Source organism: Chinchilla lanigera, unplaced genomic scaffold, assembly GCF_000276665.1.
Source record: "Chinchilla lanigera isolate Chin_1 unplaced genomic scaffold, ChiLan1.0 scaffold00020, whole genome shotgun sequence".
NCBI classification, from domain to species: Eukaryota; Metazoa; Chordata; class Mammalia; order Rodentia; family Chinchillidae; genus Chinchilla; species Chinchilla lanigera.
In genome coordinates, this window is record NW_004955421.1 from 13,865,760 (window position 1) to 13,889,652 (window position 23,893).

General features: G+C 38.1%; 1 protein-coding gene across 1 annotated transcript in view; it reads left to right on the forward strand.

Moving 5' to 3' along the window:
- The window catches only part of Cntn3 (contactin 3 (plasmacytoma associated)), a 319,768-nt gene that overhangs the window by 176,981 nt on the left and 118,894 nt on the right, over positions 1-23,893 (forward strand). Inside the window, exon 5 of the mRNA XM_005383763.2 lies at positions 2,604-2,699. Coding sequence (XP_005383820.1) covers positions 2,604-2,699 — 96 coding nt within the window. The remainder of the gene's footprint in view (positions 1-2,603; positions 2,700-23,893) is intronic.

The following is a 23,893-nucleotide window of genomic DNA, read 5'->3' on the forward strand; positions in this document are numbered from 1 at the left end:
ACTAACAAGTTAGAAGAGGACAGACTTATTTGGCTCAGAGTTTGAGACGTTTCAGTACATGGCTGGGAGACTGAAATGCAGAAAGAGTGATGGAACGGCCCGTCAGGGAGGAAAGTTCCTTCTGTGACCAAGAATCAGAGAGAGAAGGGAGGAATCGTGGTGGGAGGTGTGTTCTTTCAGGTCACGTCCCACGGGGCCTCCTAACGACGACCCACCATTTAACAGCATACTTACTCACTAACTCATCAGTGGATCAGTCCACTAATGAGCACAATGCCCCTATGATCCTGACACATTCCAATGTGTATATTCCACCTCTGAATGTGTGAGGCTTTCAGGGGCACTGCTGATCTAAATTATGACAGACTTTTTGCCAGACAGGTCTGTCCTCGAAAGGAGGCCCCTGATGTTTCATACCTCTAGAATCTAACATATAACAGGCTGTCACTTTGCAAAATGACAATAGTAATTTTGCAATATTAGCTAAGGCTAATACCACCAGAAATGCTAATTCATGAGTTTTAAATGCTTGTGAGATATCTGCACTTTTGCAGCAAGAATCTCAATGTGTCCTCAGACCATACCGTGAGAACTATAGGATAAGAATTCAGGAGATAGTGCTGTACTTGGAAGAAAAAAAAGTCCACTATATTTACAGTACTTGGCCATAAACAAAGCCCTCATGAAAACATGGAAGTCATCTCAGAGCTTGTGTCCTATGAACTGTACACACTGGGTGTCTGAAACAGCATTCTTTGCCCCCACATACTGTGTCAGGCAAGTGTTTGGACCAGTGCACAAATCTATATTAGATAAATCTGTGCTGAGACAAAATATAATTTCCCTTGGAGGAGACATTATTGGCATCTGTAGAAACTATTTTCTTAACATGGTAGCTAAAGTCAGTGATGGAAAAATTTCCATGGTGGGAAATTATGTAGCAAAAAGAAATAAGAAATTGGGCAGAAAAATAGAAACAACGATACATACTTATTTGTCAAGAAAGCAGACTTTGGAAATCATTTGTCATGAATAGGCTGCCTTCTGGTAGAAGGTGCTTGCTTTGGGAAGGATTTGGATGGTCCGGGTTTTCAGTTCCTCTTCAGTTACACTTCAAGAACCTTAATGTTTTGAGAATGTTGCAGATTAGTTGCAGATCTAAGGTGATACAATGCTGTGTCAGATCATTTCTAGAGCATAACCTGTGGTTAACATCAGGCCAAAAGCACCTTTTTTCTTCTTTTCTGGGCACACATACTGTGAGTTTTGCTGATTTGCTTTACTGCATGATTATAACCTACAACTTTAATACTATTTTAAGTAATATTTAAATGAAGTAATAAGCCTTATTTTCTTCTGATGTACTGAATTACGGTGCTTAAAACATTTATGAATGCCTCCAGATTATGTTATCATTTTTAAGATGTTTTATGCTTTTTACATTTCTCAAAGAAAAGTTGAAAATTTCCAAGCTATATTGTAAAGTACATACACTGCCTTGCTTTGTATAGTGATCACTTGAGCAATTTATATGAGTCCTTAAGAGGGACGGAGTGAATGCATGCTTTCACAAATTGACAGTGCAATTACTCTGCTACAGAAAGTGACACCGTAAAGTATATTAACTGCAATTCACAAGCATTTTTTTTTAGAATGAGAGTTTAGAGAAACAGGAGATGTTTCTTCCTTTTCCCCCCTAGACTTAAGCTTTTCAAAAAGTAAGTCAATAGAATTTTCTCTGGGCTGTAATTTAAGCTAGAAAATATGAATCAGTATTTGCTGTCCTAGGTTGGTTTTGGAAAAAAATTACATGTTTTCTAAAAATAATCACTGGTAATAAAAATAGTATTTGCTCTTGATTGCTATGTTTTTAAAACTTTATCAAACACTTGAAAAAATATTCCTTGGGTGATTATGGAAAGAATTTGATTTTTTATAGCTATAAATAAAAGATGATACCTGGACCCAATTTATTGTTATTCCTTCAATTGTGCTTACTGGTTGTGATCTACTCCTTCTTCCAAGACCTTCAGGATGTGGGAAGGACATGGACAAATAGGACCAATACCCAGAAACTGCATAGTTTGAAGTATTTTTGTAAATAACAATAATCAAAGGTAGAGCAAAATTTACTTAGGCTGTTTATGATCAAATATCTTAGAGGAAAGCTCATGAATAATTTATCATGATGACACAGTGAAGCTAAAAGTCCTTGCGATGTGGTGAATCACTGGGGCAGATGTGGAAATCATATTTATGAATATTTTTTGCTTCAGGACATTTCATTTTCTCTTTTGACTCAGGGTATTGTCTAATTAGGTCATTCTAATATATACTTTGTCTTTTTGGATGCTCCATGCTTTTTTGACCCTTTTACAGCAACGCAGAATCCATGGGTACATATTTACATTGTATGCTGGCTTTCCAGAAGCTTTAATAAAGGAATTCAAATCCTGCTTTTCCACTTAAAAGAAGTATTCTCTTCTTGAAGTTCTGGAGAAGGGATTTTTAAAATTATTCTTCGAAAGAAAGGAATATTTTAGTATATAAATTTGATTTCACTTTTTAAAATTTAGTGTTGCTTTGTTTTGTTTTCAAATCAGATCTTGAAAATTTTAAAACCAAAATGAGAAGTACAGTGTCCGTGCGTGAAGGCCAGGGAGTCGTCCTGCTTTGTGGGCCTCCGCCACACTCGGGTGGTAAGTAGTGCCCTCTTTTCTGCTTCGCCCATTTATTAAGTGTCAGGGCAAGGCCTGTGGCATGCGTACTGTTATTGCTTCTGTAAATTATCCTTAAAAACTTGAGAACCCCAGCATTAGTAGATTCTGTCAGCTGAGTTGGAATATGAGAACTCTACAAAATATCAACCATCTGGAAGAGTTTATAACCATAATTTACCACTTCTAACAAGGAGTGTTTCGAAGGCAACAGAGATCAAATTCATTTTGATTACTTAAGGGTGCTGAACAATGCTTTATGCTTACACCATTAGTGTTTGTTATTTGGTTTTAGTCCATGGTCCAGGGTACAAATTGAGTTTCTGTCTCTCAGCCTCTCTCTCTCTTTCTCTCATGTACACACATACATTAGTATGTGACACTGGATCTCTTTATATATGTAGTATATATAAAAGCGATATATGTATGTATATTCACATTATTTTCATTTTCAATGAGAAACTGGAATTGCAAATTTTATGCTGCTTTGGTATAGATTAAAATACAAAAATCTAAAGTACATTGATATAAATTGAAATATATTGCCAGAAATTCATACACTTAAAAATATAGCTACCCAGAGTGAAAATGAACTTTAGCATGTATGAAAATAATTTAATTTGCTTCCAAGTATGAGCCTGGAATGCTGTTTGATTTTGCTCTCATGCTCACTACTGTAAATTTGGTCACTTATGGGAACAAAGAGGGCATTATTAATATATAAATCAATGTTTCCTGAGAAATGAACACATTCTGTTATAGAGAGCTTGAGAATTACTGAGAGATAAAGAAATTAGGGAGGTTCTTTCTGGCCTGAGGTGAAATTGAGAAGTTTTCTTTTTATCATAGTATATCCTTTTCATATGAAAATATTCTGGACTTTATTTGTTCTGTAATATAAAAACAAAATCCTTTTTTCCCAGTGACTTATCACTTTTAATCATACACTTCAACCTAATAATACAAACATCTCTCATCTTGAGTATGTGACCATGTGAAAATCATGAGCCATTTACAGCCTGCAGATTTGGGACTTCATTAATAGTCCTGGTATCCAGGTGTTTGCTGGAATGTGGCTAAATTAAGTTTCCTAGCCTAATTTAGGACATTCTTGTGAAATACTGAAGGTCCAGAGGATCTTTAACTCTGAAGGTAGGACAGAGTCTCTTGATTGCAAATTAATGCAACTGAAGTCAGACTGGCTTGAAGATAGGGAGTTCACTCACTCAAACTGGCTTCTCGTGGAGCAGTAAGGTTTGCAAAGAGCTGTGCTACCCGGAAGTACTTGCTGCCTTGCTGTGGGGTATGGAGTCAACAGATGGCCTACAGCTCTCAGCCACGTGGAGGCATTGGCTCATGGTCCCACCCTAGCAGACACATCTGGTGACTGAGCAAGGTAAGCACATCAAAAGGCCACCATTGCTGACCAGTCGTGGGTGATTCTGATGGGCAACATTCAACCTAGAGCATCCTGCAAGGGTTACTAAATCTTTGTTAGACCATATCACAGTTGAGTTTCTTTCTTTTCCCAGGCCTGCGTCTATATCCTTCTTTCCTCAGGTTTTAATTATGGCTTAAAAGCTTTCATCCCAATCTCTGTCTAAGCATCTGCTCCTGAAATCCCAGTGTGCTAGATCTAGGAGTTCGGCCGATTCCATAAGCACTTGGTCTTCTCTGTATTGTGAAATCTTCTTTCTCCATTGTCTGTTTCCTCAAGTTGATTCCTTCTAGCTCCTCACATCTCTTGTGATCCTTCAGGCTAAAGATCCTAATGAACCAAACTGTTTCTCAGTGGTTCCTGAAACTAACTGGACCATCTTTTTTTGTGGAGTTTTCCACTGAGCTATTAGATGGAGGAAGGTCCCACTACTGACAAGCCTTGCAATGAGAAAGAAGCAGTTTTTGAATGGATGGAAAGGATTTTTCATGAGGAAAAAAAGAGGGAGATATAGTACATAGAACTAAATAGTGGTTAGAACTACATCTAGTAAGAAAATACCAAAATAATTTAAATTTATATTGGCTCAAAGCAGTAGAAAACAATAACTATAAAATATTTTCTATGAGGAATTTTGGAATTGACCCAATTTAAAATCTGATTATTTTTCTTTTAGTACTTTTATAATTGGTTATATTTTTTGATGAGAGAAGAGGAATCTTTTTATTGTTTTTTTGTTTTGTTTTGTTTTTTTTCTGGTACCAGGAACTGAACTCACAACCTTGAGCCTGCCAAGCAGGCGCTGTGCCACTGAGCTAAATCCCCAGCCCGGAGAAGAAGAATCTTAATTGACTAACTATACACAGTGCAGGCATTTCTTGTAAAGCTGTTGGAACAGCTTTACAGCTTGTAAATGTGGTCCAAATGATGAATCTTTTCTAACATAAAATTGGGGAACTCATGGTCAGTAGCAGCAATCCCAAGGCTGATTTACCTCTGCCTTTGGAGACATTAGTTCTTTCTTCTCTTTTAAAACACTTAGATGGAGTAGCTATGGACATTTGCTAAGATGTAGCTGAACAAGAAAGGAACACTCCCCAGATAAGCCATACTAGCCCCTAAGGACAAAGGTTATGCATAAAATAGCAAATGGGATTAACCTAAAGGATACCTCCCTTGGTACCGGATTTTTCAGTAGACTGTCTGGGGCCACAGTGTCAGATTCAGATTAAAAGGCAGCAACAACAACAACCAAACAGAAAACTATTATCCTCATTGACCTGTGTATCCTGGATGCTGACACGTTCAGAGTTCACATCCATGGTCCTGACGCATTGGTTTGTGAGCTCCCTGAGGACAGGGCTAGGTCAGCTTTTGTTTTGAACCCAATTGCCTAACACAGAGGTGTTTTATAAGAGGAGATCAATCAGTATCTTTTGAACAAAGGACCATATCATGAAATAAATGGATGCCTTTAAAAATTTTGGACATTTATACATTGTTGCTTCAGAGTCCACCAGAGACTTTATTTTCTAAGTTATAAACATTCAATAGCCCAAATGCTCTGTGTGCCCACCAGGCTGGCACAGACTCTGATGGATCAGAATGAACTCCGTCCTCACCACCTGGCGGCAGGCCAGCTTCACCCTGGAGATGACGTAGGGACTTTAATTCAGGGGAGCGTGAGCTGGGTCAGAGGGCAGCTGGCGCTGTGACTCCAGGCTTGGTCAGCGTAAGTGATAAAGAGCTTTGCAGAGTACTTGTGGCCCTTGTTGGGGTCCATTGGTTCTCCCAGAGTCCCATAGTTCCTCCAGGCACACGTGCTCCTCTGTTCGCCGCCTTTGGTTACTGTTCCTTGCAGCGTGTTCCTTCACTTCTGCTTGACCTCGTTTCTGTGGTTGGAAATGTTTACGTTTGTTATTTTCTGATTACTAATGACACGGACTTTATTCATTCATCAGAATTCTTCTTACAGCAGCCAATTCAGCCTAACGGAGTAAGCGCCGAAAGGAGATAATAGTAACAATAGTAGTAGTAACCTGTGTTCATTGCGTGCTGCTGAGATGCTAGAGATTGGCGGAAATTTTATGCTAGTGAGATTCTTCTGGTTAAAAGTGTAGAGAGGAATAGGATGAGTATCAGTCTAAGACAGAATTTGCAAGCTCCATCCTGGAGATGCCAAGAGGATGAGCTCTCAGCAGATAATATCTGAATACCTTAAGCCAAAACATACTTACTTATTATCTATTATAGTACATGTTTATAATACATAATAATTACATGCATCATGGGGATGGGTACGTATGTGAACAACATCTTTGCCATTTTGACTTCCCTCCCCTCCGCCCTTTCTCACACCTTCTTCAGATGCCCTTCCCTTCTCCACAGGGTCTACCCCCCATTCCTACTATCTCTCTTTTATTTTGCACTTTCACTTGTTTATATTTTAGACTTGTCATACTAGAGAAGCCAGGTGATAGTTAACCTTCTGTGTCTGATTTAATTCACTTTGCATTATGATCACAGGATCCACAATGGACCACTACTACTAAGCCATAAAGAAGGTTAAACTTGAGTCATGTTCAGGAAAATGGGTGGCTCTTTTCTGCTAGGAGACTAAGTCTCAGCACAAAACTTCCCTGATTTTGTTTAGGGCTACAATTTGGAGGTTTTTAAATTGTGGCTCAAAGGTAGTGCCTTCCCAAATGTCACAGAGGAGTGAGGAACTAAAACTAGGACCTGGATGACGTACCTCCTGTCTGGAGCTCTGCAGTATACCCCGCTGTAAACAAGCCTGCGGCGCCATCCTCCAAGTGATAAAGCACAGAGTCTTTAGAAAAAGCATCACTGTCCCAAGCCAAGGGCTTCTGACATTTCCACATTGGAGGCAGCTGAGTTAATGGTCTTGTTTTAGTATTCCATCTCATTGTTTACAGAAACATTTGACACATCAGAAATGCCTAAAGTCATATTAGCAGACATCTCCCTGAGTTCAGCCAAATGCTCAATTCAGACAAGCTCTAGTCCACTGCTCCTGAGACTTTAATTATAAATGAATCAGCTCCAGACTTCACAGAATAAAGATTGTGATTCCCTGGGTGTAGGCTGGGGCCCGAGATTCTGTATTTCTAGTAGATTCTTTTGGGAACCTGATACTGTTGGTCCATGGGCTAGTGGTAGTAGCAAGGCCCTGAACTGTCTGTTGCATTTTATAAAATCTGCTAATAATTTTCCCATGACCACCCTCTGTCCTCTCAGTCTGCCTTTCCTCCTAGCTCTTTCCACACCCACTGTACTCAGGGTCTTTAGCACATTAGGACCAAAAAATTATCTCTCCTCTGAGAAGGTCCCGCCTTCCACCTCCCAATTCAACCCTGAAGCTTCTTTTGCAAAACACTCTCTACTCTGATTTATTTTCTTGTTTGGTGGCCTTCCAAGTCTCCAACCAATTTGTATATTTTACTGCCTCATAAAACTCCTGTTTTTCTTTTCTAAGTCCTAGGGCTATGTTCATTGCCAATGATAATCGTAGAGTCCCAGGCAAAAGAGATCCTGACTTTACCCCACAACTCCCCACTGCCCAGATGTGGTATGAAAGCAAGCAGAGGCTCTAACTTGAGTTTAGTTTAGGTCTCTAACAAACCAGAAAAAGCCTCACCAACTTCCAGATTTTAAAATTAAATTGAATGCAGTAAGATGTGTGAGTGGGATTCTCCATCATTTTCTGGGTTTACTTTCTACGAAACTTTATGGATGTCTCCCATCTTTATACTCATTCTTCTATTCTCCCATCTCTATGTTCATTCTTCTGTTCTTGAAATCACAATGAGAGGTGAATGTCAGACATAAAGAAGCATTAATTAAGGTATACCTTGCACCCATTAATCATGGCGGGGTGACGTGTTTACCCCAAACAACTGCATGGTTTTCTGCCTACTGCTTGTAGAGGTCACTTTAGAAATTAGAACGGCCCCCCACCGGAAAGGCATTACTCACTCGATGGCTTTTAGGTAGTTGAGTTAGAACAAACACCCATAGGCTTTCTGTGTTCAGGTTTGACTTTGGCTTTATATTTTGTATACACAGCAATATGATGCATAAGAATTATTGCTATGGTATTTAGTAAGAGATAGTAATTACTCTTTTTAACTTTTTTTTTACTTATTCCCTGTGCCCTAGTTCTCTTTCTATTATTAGCCACAATAAAACTTATTAACATCACTTCTCTTGATGAAACAAATGTGTAAGTTTTTTGTTTAGTTGACAAGAAAACAGCTACATTTTCCCTAAAAAATAGATAGACATAGAAAGAACCTAAATAAGATACCTGAAGTATGAAAAATACATATATTATTCATACTCTCTTAATTAATGTGTGCACATAATTGGTAAAATTTTGGCTGGTTTGCTTATTAGATCTATCTGATGTAATAAGAGGAAAAATTGATTTATGACAATTAGGAATTTTTCTTAATTATCCATAGAACCCCTCAGCACTACAGATTGTTGGGTTTGGGGAGAGGTCTTCATCTCTCCTTCATTCTGTCACATTTTCTGCCTTGTCTCAGTCACTGCCTAAAGAAAAGTCCAGTATTTCTCTGAAACCAGGGGGTATAATAGCCCAGAATTAATGGGAAAACTAGGAACTGATAAACCAGAAATGAGGAACTGGACATAGATTGCCTATAGTGTAGTTATTGATCTGATTACTGATAGTGTGAAAAGCTGGGAATTAGAGTAATTACTATGCAGTTGCTGCTATCTACACAAAAATCATTAGAAATCCAAATGCAAGAGAAAAATTACCCCATTAAAAATAGAGTCGAAAGACTAGTTCCTGGGCACCTCATGGTAAATGCCAATTAGACAAGAATTCATAGGTTGACCCAGGTATTCTGTACACACATCTTTATAGAAGTGATCTTTGCCCAGAAATGCCGGATAAAACTTATTCTCAATAGAGAACAGGCTTGAAGTCTGTCCTAGTGTTTAATCAGCGAACCACTGTGGTCTCTGATCCAGCTTTCCATGTATGTGCAAAATCTTGGGAATTTAGGCCTATGCACTGCCGTTCGCTTGCAGTGACACAGCCCAGGGAATGTGAAGAGAAGAATACGAGATGTCAAGCAGCAGGTAGTGGAAACTGAAGCCCCTTCATGCTAAAAATTGATTTGTAAGTCCTGGTGTGACCAAGGTGTGAACAGTGAGCAACAAGCCAGATGGCGTGGGACTCATCTCCTCTGTTTCAACGTCTTTATTATTTTCTTTTCCTTCTCCAAAGTGAATAGACCCAAAAGCACAAGTCGTCTCAGGTAGCCTCAGTAGGAATTCTCATTTTGTGCAAACTTGTTAGTTGCTGGAGAATTAATCAAAGCAATGACACACAGTACCTAGTGTTTTTGAATGTGATTAAAACTCTAAACAATGATTTTCCAAATATACATTTTGTCATTGTAACATCACCTTGCACTAGGCATAATTTTCTGCTAGCTACACTTCCCTACTCTTTTGCTTGTAATTCAGCCAAACTTGAAAAGTAGTAGCTCTTTTCAGATATTTGAAGTCCAGAATATATGTATACAGCTGAGCACAGTGCACGCCTATAATTTCAGAACTCTGGGAAACTACGGCAGGAGGTTCACAAGTTTGAGCCCAGCCTCGGCAACTTAGCAATTCAGTGAAACCCTGCTTCAAAATAAAAAATGGAAAAAAAGTGTGAAAATTTAGCTCATTGTGACAGCATCACACACACACACACACACACACACACACACACACACGAATATGTGCTGTGTTCATGGGAAGAATAACCTTTGTGACTCCCTTTACATTTCCTTTCTCCTCACTGTGTAGACTATAGCTCCAAGAAACCAGCGGCTTCCACCTTCACCAAAGCAGAGTGAATGTCCAAGTGTTGTATCACAGTATCATGGAACTGCCACAAACTGAAATGAACATTAAGAAGCAGATGATTAGTAATTATTGAGAAATTAATATCTGTACCAGAAAGTAGTTTCTAATTCATTATGCCTAACCAAGGGTTAGGTTTACATATCATGAGAAAGAAACAGACAATACATTTATAGACTTAATGAATAATATACCTCAACTGTAAATTAGTTTTTGAATATATATTAGTACTCATGTGAGTACTGACATTTCTTGATATCTGAAATATTAACTAATTCAAAGCAGCATTCAGACAAGTATGTTCTGGACTAACCTCAGCTTCTGTTGTATGATGATTACATAATATTTTGATTTCATGGTGGATTGTCCCAGTTTCTGTACATCCATTTTGTTATTGAAAATGGAGGTGGAAAATCCTGAGTTTCTGCATATGTCTTGAATGTGGAAATTGTAACCTGAAATATTTGTTGATTCTGCCTGTCTCCCTCCTTTTCTCCCTAATTTCCTCCATCTTTCCTTCATATCTTCCTTCTTTCCATCTGTCTGTCCATCCATCATTCCACCATTTCATATATCCATTTTATTCTTTCATTAATTTATTCATGTAATAAATTTGCTGTTGTTATGAGGAAAATGATGTATGTCTTATAATGTTTTACTATAACTAATATAGCCCTTCAATGAATAAGATTGATAGTAAATAGAGAAAAACTTCCAAGCATTTCTGTGGGAAAGTTGATAGGAATATGTGCAGATCAGCATTTATTGAGCCACACCCAAACTATGCCCCACATGAAAAACATTCAGCTTTGTGTTCAGGAGCTCAAAATATAATTAGAAATTTCCCTGTTCCTGGGACAGGAATAGGTGCAGTTATTTAACCAGTTACTGGGCTTATTAAAGGGAAGGAATAACACTTGTGATTGGATGTTTTGTATATTGTAAATTGTATGTAGCTGAGGCTTAGGATGGGAGGGAATTGATTTAAAGCTGCACAACAATAAATTTGGGCTTCAAATATAATTCTGTTGCTTTCTGACAGAAAATTTGAAAACATTTCCTATGCTCCTTCAAATTATAGCCTTTTTACCTACATATTTTCCATCTTCTATGAAAGTGTTCTTCAAACTTTTGATGGATACATTAATGTAAGTATATTTATAGTCATAATTTGCAGCACTATCTCCCAAATCTTCGGATGCATGCACATGCACACACACGAAAAGGGGAGTGAGAGAGAGACACTGAGAGATAGAGAGATAGACACAGAAACAAAGGAGTATGCAGAACTAGACCCCTTGAGTTCCATTTGATATTCTAACATTACTGTGATGACAGCAGGCTGCCTACCTCTGTGTATCTATTTTCTTCTGTACATACGCCAGGGGATCATAGAGCCTACCTTTATGCAATTATTGTGGGGATTCTTTTGGACAGCACTGGGGATTGAACCCAGAAATTTGCACTGAGCTGCATGCACGGCCCTATTTTAATTCATTATTCTTGAGACAACTTTTCCCTAAGTTCTAAGTTACCCTGTCTAGGCTCAAACTTAGGATTTTCAACCTCCTAGAGCACTGGAATTACTGGCATGTGCCGCTACACTTGGATTATTGTGACGATTTAAGAAGGTACCACATGAGATTTGTTTGAAATGACTGATATATTTTATATAGATACAAATATACAACTGTATGTATACAAATATACAGATATATATGAAAACATAAAATATCAAGTTTTTGAAAAATCAATAAAGGAAACACACTCTCTTTCTTTCCTTCCTGCACCTGAAGAGATTGTTTCCCCTGGGATTTTTTCACTTCACTTTAAAAAATGATTCTACAAAATGTGTGGGCTTCTATCTGCTTGGATTATCTGTAATTGAGAATGAAAGGCTTGTTTGTTCTTTGATAAAACAAATATTCCTAGAAACAGAAGAATGGAGATGTAATGCCTCTGAGAAGCCAGGTGGCTTCAGCTCATTGGCCCAGGGGGTACATCTGTCACAAGCTGGCCCAGGCAGATGCTCTCTTTAGAGAATTTGCTATTTGACCTTGAAGTTCACAATTGTGAACCTGAAAACTTGAAGCAGTTCCTTTCTTCCCCAGGAATCTGGAGAAGCTGATGCCCAGGCAGCAGAGACCTGAGGCACAGAAGTACTGTGGACTTGGGCTAAAGGCTCTCCAGTCCCGCTTCCTTGGCAGCTGCTTCCTTGCTCATGGCTGTTCTACAACAGCCATGCGTCCATATATCGCACTTCTGTCCTTAACTAAGCTAAATCTGGTAAGCTTCTGTTTCTTTTTTTTGTTTTGTTTTTTCTCTGGTACCGGGAACCGAACTCACGACCTTGCACTTGCCAGGCAGGCGCTTTGCCGCTGAGCTAAATCCCCAGCCCCAAGCTTCTGTTTCTTGTAAACAAAAACTCATAACTAGTGCAATGAACCTTATGGTTAGGGCTACAGCAGTGTAACTGTGTGTATGTGTGAGCACGCTCATGCGTGTGCATGCATGCATGCATCTGGCAATGAATCTGATACAAAGAGAATAGGAAAGGTAATATATATATAAAAAGCACAGAGACCACATCTCTAGCTGTCTCATGGCTGTCCCAGCATCCTTCTTCATTAAAGCCAACATTGAAAACATCACACATAGTATTGTTATGGAAGACAATTTGAAGGAGCTGTGGATTCATTCATTATAAATGACATTTTCCATTTTGGGGTAAATTTCCCCCAAATTATAGAGATGCCGCTGTATTTTCTCAGAGCAGCATGGCTTCAGGCTTTCCCCTCCCATTCCATTCCTAGATCCCCTAAACGGTCTGCCATAGTGTGATGAGAAAATTTTCTCCCACGGTAGACACAGCTGAGTTCTCCTCTCTGATTCCATCCACCTACAGACAAAAGTCAGACAGAGCCTTAAGCCCATCAAAAAGATTACACACAGAAGCTTGAGAGTTTAAATGCACTGTTACAAAGATAGAGCTTCAATAAGAGTGTATTTTAAATTTTCAGAGCTAAGACTGTTTTCTCTTTTAAATAAGAATTAACTATGAATTCAGTGTAAATCAAGTATGGTAAAGGCTTTGTTTCCTAAACATTCCCCCTCAAAATTGAGGATGATTTTTATGTGGTACTTCGCATCTGCCGAAAGTGCCATAGTTGCATTAAGAAAGACTGACGAATTAATCTGTGCACAGGGAGAGAGAGGATCCGCACACTAGTAGCTGTACAGAACCGCATTTGTATATGCTTTTTCTTTTAACTAGGGTTATTCAAGCTCTTGTAACAAAGACACCTGAAATTTGTTAGGTCAAACTAAATGGAGGTTTTTGCTTAGGTAACTGCAGATTAAGTGATTCTGAGTACAACACTAGAGCCTTCGCACTGGACACGTGACTTCCGCATTTGAGAAAGTTGACCTTTTAAGCTTCTTTTGGTACTGGGGATTGAACCCGGGGCCTTGCCACCAAGCCATATCCCCAGCCCTTTCTTATTTTTTGTTTTACGACAAGGTCTCCCTCCATCACTAATTTACCCAGGCTAGGGTTGGACTTGCAGTCCTCCAGCCTCAAACTTCGAGTGTGATTGGATTATAGACGTGTGCCGCCATACCCAGCCCCCAGGCTGAGCCTCCTGTGTCCATCAAGCTGGCTGAAGGGAAAGGGTGAGAGAAGCATTTTTTTCTGAAATAGGCGTGGGTGGTACACGTCACCTGCACGTACATACTGTTCGCTGGTCCCTGGTCACAGGGTCACAGCTGAGGGCCAAGAAAGTAAAGAAGTACAATGTACCCTATGCTGAGGGAGAAGCAGAAATGGATTGTAAACATAGGCATCTAGCCATGCCACTCTTAGGCAGACCTGTGTCTGCCTAAATAAGCATTTAGGGAACCATAGATACACTAGACACTGGCCCATGTATTAAAGGTAGTGTTCTATAAACAGCAGTGAGTGACTGCTTTAACAAGTTTATTTGGAAGACGCATTTAAAGTGCAGATTCCAGTCTCAGTCTCAGGGATTCTGCCCCAGTGCTGGCTTTCCTACGGGTCTGCATTCTTTATCAATGACCTTCGGTGATTCTGAGTCAGCCGGTCTTTGAGCCACATTTTCTCTTCAACTTATACAAATATAGATGTTTTCCAGAAATGCTTAAAGGAACAGAGAAAGATTTATGCTGGAGCAAGTGGAAGACTTAAAGTAATTTTTTGGACTGGGTTTTATTCCAGAGGACAACTTGTACTCAGAAACTGAAGTAGATTTTTGGCTTACGTAGAACACTGATGCTCATTTATTTACCAGCTAGATAATTCTCATCTCAGCAGAGTTTTTTGCCTCATCAAGCGGTGTTGGTGGCCTGGTTGTGCAGCTGAGATTTCCCTGGTTCTCATCCATCTGCCAAGTGTGGAGGAGCAGCACCCAATAGTCCCCTGTGTTTGTTGGTGCTGACGGGGACTCGGCACCTTTCCTGGCACATGGTTAAGTTTGCACTACTTTTGATCCCCGCAGGTACTGGTTTACACCTCATTCTGGAGTAGTGTGAACTTGTGTATTGTTGCTGTTTTTATTGTGTGTCTGTATCTGTGTCACATCCCAAGGAGGCACCTCTGACCCAATTGATCCTGTAGGGATGGAGTTTCAAAACTGATCCCTTTCATTTTTAGACCTGGGTTCTACTGAAAGCATATTTTTTCTATTCAGCTCACCAAGTTGAACTGATGCCAGGATTTAAAGGTAAGAATTGTGAAGTGCAATTTTCAGTATGATTTCAAGAATCTTGTTCTAAACTCATTCACACAGCCTGCACTGTGATCCTATTCCCCTATTTATAGAATCTGGAGGAGTCAGCCAAGTGGTTCAAATGGATGAGAAGGGCCAGGATTTGCTTCTTACACAATTATTTTTCTGGCAATGAAGCTAAATCTCTTAACAGCGTCATTTACTTTATTTGCATTTTTAAAACATAGAAAACTCACTTATTTTTTGAGTTCATTAGTTTTTTTGTCACACATATTTCCAATTTACTGATTACATTTCTTACCATGACTTTTTCCTAATATCCCGTTATGTTGAATTCATTAGACACACTTTGAGTATTAAGCACATGGAGATGTTTTTCACTGTTTACATGAGCTGTGCTCTGTATAAGTCAATAATTACTAGGGTGTGTGACAGTAATAAATGACTAGTGTCTCGGTGGGTTATACTAACACCCGTTACTTCCTACCTTATAGCTATGAGGCTGAGAGTTGGCTGCACCTATAATCCCTGTGTCTTCTTTGTTATAAAAAATAATGGCTCCTAACTGGGACCTGCCATTTGAATGGCACAAAGGGAAAATTACCTAGGTGATTTATTTTATTCACAAATGGTATATACATCCTTTTTGCCTGTGCTCCATTTTTCAAATCAGCTATTATGGCCAATGCTGACCAAATGGGTCAAAAGCTGTCCTGTCATAGATAAGAACAACTTGTAATTCTTACTAATAACATAAATCACCATATGCTCTCCTTTATTGTTTTTCTTGAGCTATTTGGTGTTTGTAGCTCTTTAACTTCCCCATATTTGATAGCAATCTAGATATAAAACTTAGTTTATGCTATTGCATCTCTACCAAGAAGAATATCTAAAAAAGAACAGTATATCATGGTAAAAAAAAAATGGCATCAACCTCAGAATGGGAAGGTCTGGGGTCAATTCAGTGCCTGCCCAAGGAGTTCAGGTGACATTTGGTTCCCCTGGTTATTGCTGTGGAGAAAGCACTTTGCTAAATTTTCAAGAAAAGCTAGAAGACAATAGATTGACAAAAATTTTCACTGTTAATGTAGGAATATGGGTCAAATGATGCATGGATTGAAGATTTCTTCAGCCTGTAAGCCACCACTTAGAAGTCTCTTCAAGGACATTAAATTAATGAGAAATGAAGGAGGAGCCGGGGGGGCAGAGAGAGAAGGGGAGGGAGAAGAATAAGCCTCACTGACTCAATAATCTGATGAAGTACAGATCTGAAGAATAGTTAGAAGTATGGCTTATGTCTTTAAAAATTAGCTTGTATTAGATTCACAAGTGTTTTGTGTAAATAATTCTGAGCAAGGATTACCAAAGCAGCTCATTTTGGGTTCTTGGAGACCTGCAGTATTTGAGCAATCTAGATAGAACACCTAGAAGAAAGTAACATCTCAATCCTTCTAGACAGATGTTCCTACATTTGCTTTGTGTGCTTTTTCTGTAGTAATTAGGGGTATCTCTTTTTTTTTTGTCTAATTTACATCTTTACATTTCTTCAGCAAATGTCCTGTATACCTCCACAGTGTCAGCTGAGCAAAACAAAGACATGGGAGTGTAATGAATGAAAATTTATTGTATGTAAATGTGTACTCTTAACTTTATTTTTAAATTTTTTTTATTAGAACATGTCCACAGTACGTGTTTACATTCCTTGTGTGCAGTTGGTATACACACATAACACATCTTGTTTTTCTTCATCCTCATTCCTTTCCCTTTCACACCCTTTCTACCAATCTCTTGAAGTGACTTTGAAAGATGAGTGACAGGTGTCACCTTGGTCTATTTCTACTGAATGCTCATCATGTGCCCTTGAGTAAATCTAATAAGCAGGACTGTACCTAGTTCCTCTGTTGTAGCTACAAGTAAACTGCTTGTTTTTCTTAATGTAATTTTTTTGGTGCCAATCTGGAAAACTAAGCATTTTCCTCCTGTTCTGAAATAACATACTCAATTTTTTCAGTGACATTGTGTTTTTTGCAGCCATTTCTGTCATTGCTTTTAAATTTGTGTTTTATTTTTTACATCATACTGCATGCCCTTTGCCTTACCATGGTCTGATCATTTTGCACAGATGAGCAATCTTACTCTGAAAAGTGTCCTGAGAAGCCTATCAGATTGGGGGGTTGGTATATTAAATACAAAATTATGAGAACAATTTTGTTTTCTAGTATTGGGGGTTGACCCCAGGGTATCTGCAGTGACCTACATTTCTGTCCCTATTATCATTATTATTTTTATGACTATATTTTAAAATTTTGAGACAGGGTTTCTCTGTGTTGCTATATTACCCTGTCTAGGCTTGAACTTATGATCCTCCTGTCTCAGCTTTCTAGAATGTTGGGATTCCATGCATATTGTGCTTGTCTATGTGGGCAATTTTTCAAAAAATTTTTAAAAATATGCCAGAGAAAGAAAAAGAAAGTATCTTTATTTCTCAGATCTTTTAACAGAACATTATTAATTTTACATATCTGCTAGCAGGAGTTGAGCATGCATCATTTCCCAAACCTTACTTGAGAAGGAAGCTCACGGTTTACGGAGACTCTTGCAGAACTAGCTAGCTGAGAGGCACTCCGCAAGAAAAGCTGACCTAGCATGAACATAGGCCACACCAGGCGTTTTCAAAATACCTTGTGCTGAGTGCTCTGTTTGTAGAAATAATTAGGGGACAACTTTCTGTACAGCCCTCTAATTTCTACTATTTCCTTTTCAAATATTTTAAATGTACTTTCATATGCACATTTTTAATAATAGGATCTGTACTGAAAAATTATAAAGACAGAGAAAGAGGGATGGGATGGAAAGAAGTAAGTAATAGAGAAAGTGGGGAAGAGAAGAAGGAAAAGAAGGAAAAGAGGGAAGGAAAGAAGGAAGGAAGGAAGGAAGGAAGGAAGGAAGGAAGGAAGGAAGGAAGGAAGGAAGGAAGGAAGAGGAAATAGGGAAGAGATGACGCAAAAGAGAAAGGGAGAGTCCCTCCTCTTATTTCATCTCTAAGTGGAGTTATTTGCCTGAATTTGTTCAGATTCTTGGCTATAGGGACTTCTCAGTATGTTAGTGAGTAATTTCATTCTATCACTAGGAAACTTGGGGAGAAAATTAAAGGATTGCTTTGACTAGTTAATTTTTTTGGCATTTTGTAAATTCAATTAATTATGTGTGGATCACATTTCATCTGTTCTAGTAATAACAACAGGCTGGTGTTTTCTGGTGGGTAAACCAATCCACCAGTCATCCATAATGATTGATCTTCAGATAAGGGGGCTCATTCTGGCTGACATACAGTAACCGTAGTGTGTTTTCAACTCTGCTGCCAAAACATATTATATTGCACAATATCTCACAAATCTCTTAAGAAGGCCTATTCTGTTTGCACTTGAGATATGAAATGACATCTGAAGTGGTGATATATGTACACTTACCGCAGTCTTTTTCAATCATTATAACCTTTAAGCACCACTAACATCTCTCAGGATCCTTTGACCTTTTCTCTCTGCATTATGCTTTTTGACAGCTCAGGGAGAGAAGCAGGATACCTGACATCTGGCATAAACAAGAAATGTTAATTCTTGGCACATAATATTGCCAAGCACTTACAGACACTTGCGTGATAGATTTTGTTTTTCCCATGGCTTCAACACAGAGTCTGTATGAATTTTCTTAATCCAGCCACCCAAAAGTTACTTTTGGTTTTCTTTTTTCTTTTTTTTTTTTGGTTTTTCTCCGGTACCGGGAACCAAACTCACGACCTTGCGCTTGCCAGGCAGGCGCTTTGCCACTGAGCTAAATCCCCAGCCCCCACTTTTGGTTTTCATAGCTGGATTTTGAATCTGGAATTCATTGCCATAAGTTAGACAGAAGTGTAGGTTAGGGAGTCCTGTGCCATGTAGTAAGAGGATTTTACTCTCTGTAGTAGAGAATAAGAGGAATTTATGAAGTATTAGGACAAGAGACAAATGCCTAAGGAGAATAACATCTAAAGGGTACGGTTAAGGTAACCTGGCTATTTCTGTGAGTAAGAGTGGACAGAAGTCTGTACCTCCCATAGAGATTGATTCCTGGTGTGTGTCATAAAAGGCATTTAAGAATCTCTCACTTCTTGCTGACTCTTGGTGAGGTACATTAGCGGCATGTATTCTAAGCTACGAAGCATCAGCAGGAAGCCCAAATTGAAAGACATGCTGCTTTGATGAAGCCAAATTGATACGTGAACAATATAATTCTATCATTTTAAGAAGTAAAAAGAGTTTATAAATTTCCAAATTGAGCGGATGTCCAAATAATTCCACATAGGAGCACTGGAAAGTGAGCTTAAAGTTTGATTATTAACTAAAGGAAGTAAACATTAAACAGATAATCTAAACATCTCAGTTGAAAGTCTCATGTAGGAAAATTTAGCAAAACTAGAAAACTGTTTTGCCAAAGGTATGATATATATGTGTGTACTTTGTATTATGTATGTATGAATGTATCATGTATATTCTAGGCTTTATTCTTATAATTAGGACAGACTCCTAGGATGAATTTTAATAGGAATTAGAGCAATTAGCAGTTGGGATTTTTTAGAAGTCTTAAAATGAAAACTTTAGAGAAAATATATTTAAGAATATATTGAAAAATGAATGATTCATGATTAGGGTTGCATACAAAAGTGGAATAATTTCAGAACTCCAGTTTACCAATGTCAGCAGCCAGCTTTTATAGTCTGAACATGACCATAAAGTTGAAATCCGGCCTGGCTGAGTGCACTAGGTGTTGTCTTACTTAAGTATGGTGCAATGTAGCATTTACCTTATTTAGATGTGGTCACCACTGGGGAGATCTGAGGTTGTAGAAACAATTTTCTGATTGGTTGTTTGTGACGGGCTGAGGTTCATTCCTTCCTTTTTTGTTTATTTTTGTTTGTTTGTTTGTTTTGTTTTGGTTTTTGGTTTTTTTTCCGGTACCGGGAACCGAACTCACGACCTTGAGCTTGCCAGGCAAGCGCTTTGCCGCTGAGCTAAATCCCCAGCCCTTTTTTGTTTATTTTTAATCAATCACATGAAATATTTCTAAGTTAAATTTCAGTTTATTTACATGGAAGCTGCAGTTACAAAGACAGTCTCAGGCTAATGGCCTCTTTATTTGCTTCAGTAGGACTGTGATAAGATGTCCTGATAAGGGACATAATATTATATATATATATATATATATATATATATATGATATATATTTGGGATATATGCATATTTCTTGAACAATTGGTACCATGAAAGATTGCTTTTTCTAAGAACTGTGTAATGTGTTGGTAAAAGGATGAGAGAACTTTTAACACTTGAAATCGAAGAAATATAATAGGTTGAGCATTGTGTAGATAATTATACTGTATCTTAGTGCTGAAACATGCAAAAAAGTTTAGCAAAAATAACTTTGAATTGATCTCTTTGAAATAACGAGTCATTAGAAGACAGAAAGAGAACTGATGTACATGGAATCTCCTTTGGAATCAGAAGGTGCAGTAGTACCCACTGCTGCTTATATGCGAACAAAGCAGCATATAAGATCCCACATGAAATTCTGCAGAGAATACCAAGTGTGATAACAACGGTCCAGTATAATCTCTGCCACCTTTTTCGGGTGCAAATGTTTACATTTGAGTACGCCTCCCCGCAACCTAGCCAGGCTAGATAATGTATCCGTAGTAGAAAGATGAAAGAAAGCAAGCCAGTTTCAGGCGTGTGCTCCCCAAGGACAGGGACAACTTCTAAATCCAAGTTCAGTTGAAATAATTAAAAGATAAATTGCCTCGTGAGCATTTCCTACTCTTTCTTACAACCAGAATACCTTCACAAAAGCCAGTCACTCTTGGTGCACCAGGGGGATAATCCAGGGATAAGATTTTATTCAGTGCAAAGCTTTTGTTAGTAGCCTACAACTTTGTGTTCTGGAGTTTTGTTTTCTTTTTCTTAAAGACTAGTTAGATCAGATTTTCAATAGCACATCAGAAATATTCCTAGTCTTAAATCCAGGGATTTATATAACACACAGTTGCAGGACCAGTGGGAAATTAATTTCCTTTGAAGCACATTAGCTTGAAGTCTGCTCCCTCCCACAGTGGAGCAGAACTTATCCAAGCATTGTTGATGACCTCTTAAGGTCCTACATAGCCAGAGTTATAAGCTGATGGCAGGAAACTGATGATTACCTGAGCTGTGCTGGCTAAGCTGAAAAATAACAGGTCAAAGAAAAGTTAAGTGGAGATGCATCAGGCTGCGCAAAGCCACTAGCACCCACTGGAGAACCTATTGCATCTACGGCCGCTGTGATATTCTTCCTGTTCTGATAGGAAGGACAATACAGATAGCTTCAATGTCAGCAAGTTACACTTCTTTGAATGGATGCAAAGCAGTGTTACCATTTACCATCAAGTGTTTATTTATCACTATTTTCCAGTCTTGTTATTTTAAGAAGCTTTTGTGGGAGCAAAAGGTTCTGTGTATTCCCCTAAGACTATTTGGCTTGCCAATATTTTACCCACACCTTCATGTTTTCTCAGCAGTGGCTCTGCTAGTAGTCAAGCTACATGAATTTTTTAGCTCATTATTTTTCTAATGTTCCCTATTTGCTCTGAATACTGCTTAGAAAAACAGAATACAGTTTTGAAACTGAAATTTTCGGTAGAATCCAACATTCAATCCTAAGGCAGAATAAAGGGTTTGTTTCATCCTGCTGGTACATTCTGCAAATTCTAGGGTCTGGGAAAAGCTATTTAGTAGGAGAATTTGTATTTTATTACTTTCTATAATTTTTGGGAATCAGGGTGACAAAGAAAGTATACTTGTCATTTTTGTCTGTAAAAGAATTAATAAATACATGGTGTCAGCTGAAATTCTCTTCTGTATATCTTTTCCTTATTGTAGTCTTCCTCTGGCAGAAACAAAATAATTAGAAGCAATGAGAGATAATGTGGCGTTTATTTATATTGCAGCTATTTCCTTTGGGTGAGAGTGCACACACATATATAGTTTCTTTTCCTTTTGGTGAAATTAGAGACCTGTTAAGGAAGAAAACTATCTGGATGAAGGAAAATTGCACAGATGGATAAAGAAGGTATTTACCATTGTTCACTCTTTGCAGCTTACAGTTAAACAGAGGAATCAGACAAATAGAGATTTCAAAATCAACCTTAGTCCTTCCTTGAAGATACCTGGGGGACGTGGGGCAACAGTTCATGGTTGTTTATTAAGATGATAAAAGTTGTAATGATTATTATAGAACACTTGGGAGTTAAGCAGGATTAGTTAACAAAGGTAAAATCATCTGTATTACCACGATGCCAAAATAATCACTTTGCTCTATTTATTTTTTTTACACATATTTTCCCATGATTGAAAACCACTGTATAAACACTTTTTTATTACCATGATAGCACATTCTAATTTTAGTATAAACAAGTCAGATAATCTTTTTTGAACAAAGAAGTAACTTTAACTATAAAATAATACCTTTCAATCATTCCTTACCTTTAAAGACAGTATTTAGTTTATCATATATATTACATTTTCCCATAATAGATCATCTTTATACATTCTATATAGTGGACTTTATTTTTTATTTTGCCTTTGAAGTGTTAAGATTTTCTGTAGTCGTACCTCTTTGATTTTTTAAAAATAAGTTTATTGGTGTATTTTAGATACACATAATGATCACATTCATTGTAGGGAATTTGTACCTGTACATGGTATATTTTGATTTCTATTTTTTTTGCAATCCCCTCTCCTCCTTTTACATTATCTGCTCCTCCCTTTTTGTAAAGCTTAGTTTCCATTTTAACCTATGTAATTTTTTTTCCTTTTTTTTTTTCCTTTTCTCTTCCTTCCTCTCTCCCTTCCCACACCCTAGTTCCTCTTTCCTATTTCACACTACCTATTGCACATTTTGGTCCTTATTTACTCCTTCAGTTTCTCCCGCAAGGGAGACAATGTGATATTTACACATGTGAGTCCAATTTATTTCACTTAAGTGTATGGCTCAAGTTGCATCTATTTACCTAGAAATGTCTCAAGTCTATCCTTTTTTATGGCAGAGTAGTGCTCACTTATATAAAAGAAAACACATCTTCTTTATCCATTCCTTGGTTGATGGGTATTTGGGCTGTTACCAAGATTTAGCTATTACAAGCTGTGCTGCTATAAACATGGGTACACATATATCACTGTGGTATGATGTTTTTAATTTTTCCAGGAAGATACCCAGAAAGGGAATAGCTAGGTTGAATAGGACCTCTAATCCTAGTTTTCTGAGGAATTTCCAGACTGATTTCCACAGTGGTTGCACCAGTCTGCATTTCCACCAGCAGTGGAGAAGGGTTCTTATTTCTCCACAGCCTTGCCAGCATTTTTTATTGGTTGATTTCTTAATGCTAGCCATTCTTACTGGGGTAAGATGAAATCTCAGCTAACAAAACAACAATGAAGACACAAACAAAACAACACAGAAACAACAAAGATGATACATGACCTTAAAACAAAATATAGGAATTAAGAATGGTTGCTACATTATATACTGTTGTCTTCAGTGAAGTTGTTTAGTCCACCGATGTAAGAATGCAAGATTGATCAGACAATCAAAGGAAGTAAAAAGTAATTAAAAAAAAAAGACCATTGGAAACAATACAGAGCTTCACCATAGAACATGGTAGGAATTCAAAAATGGCTCTTATGCTGCATATTGTCTTCAGATCAGTCATTCTGATTACCAGATACAAGCATGCAAAATTGGTCAAGAAAAAAGAAAATTTTAAGCATTAGCTGTTCCTTTCAATAAACCGCAGACATCAGCAATATACCTATTCCTAAAGGAAAGAATTTGGCATTTTTACCAAACATTCAGTTATCTTTCACTGTTAAATCGCTAAGCCACACTCTCCTGTACTTCTCTGAAATGCCAAACCCATCCCGGGGTTGCAATTTCTACATTCTGGAATGCAAGCCATTCTTGTCAGATCTACCTTTTTCCCATCTTTTCTCCTACTCTCAAAATGTCCCTACCGGCAA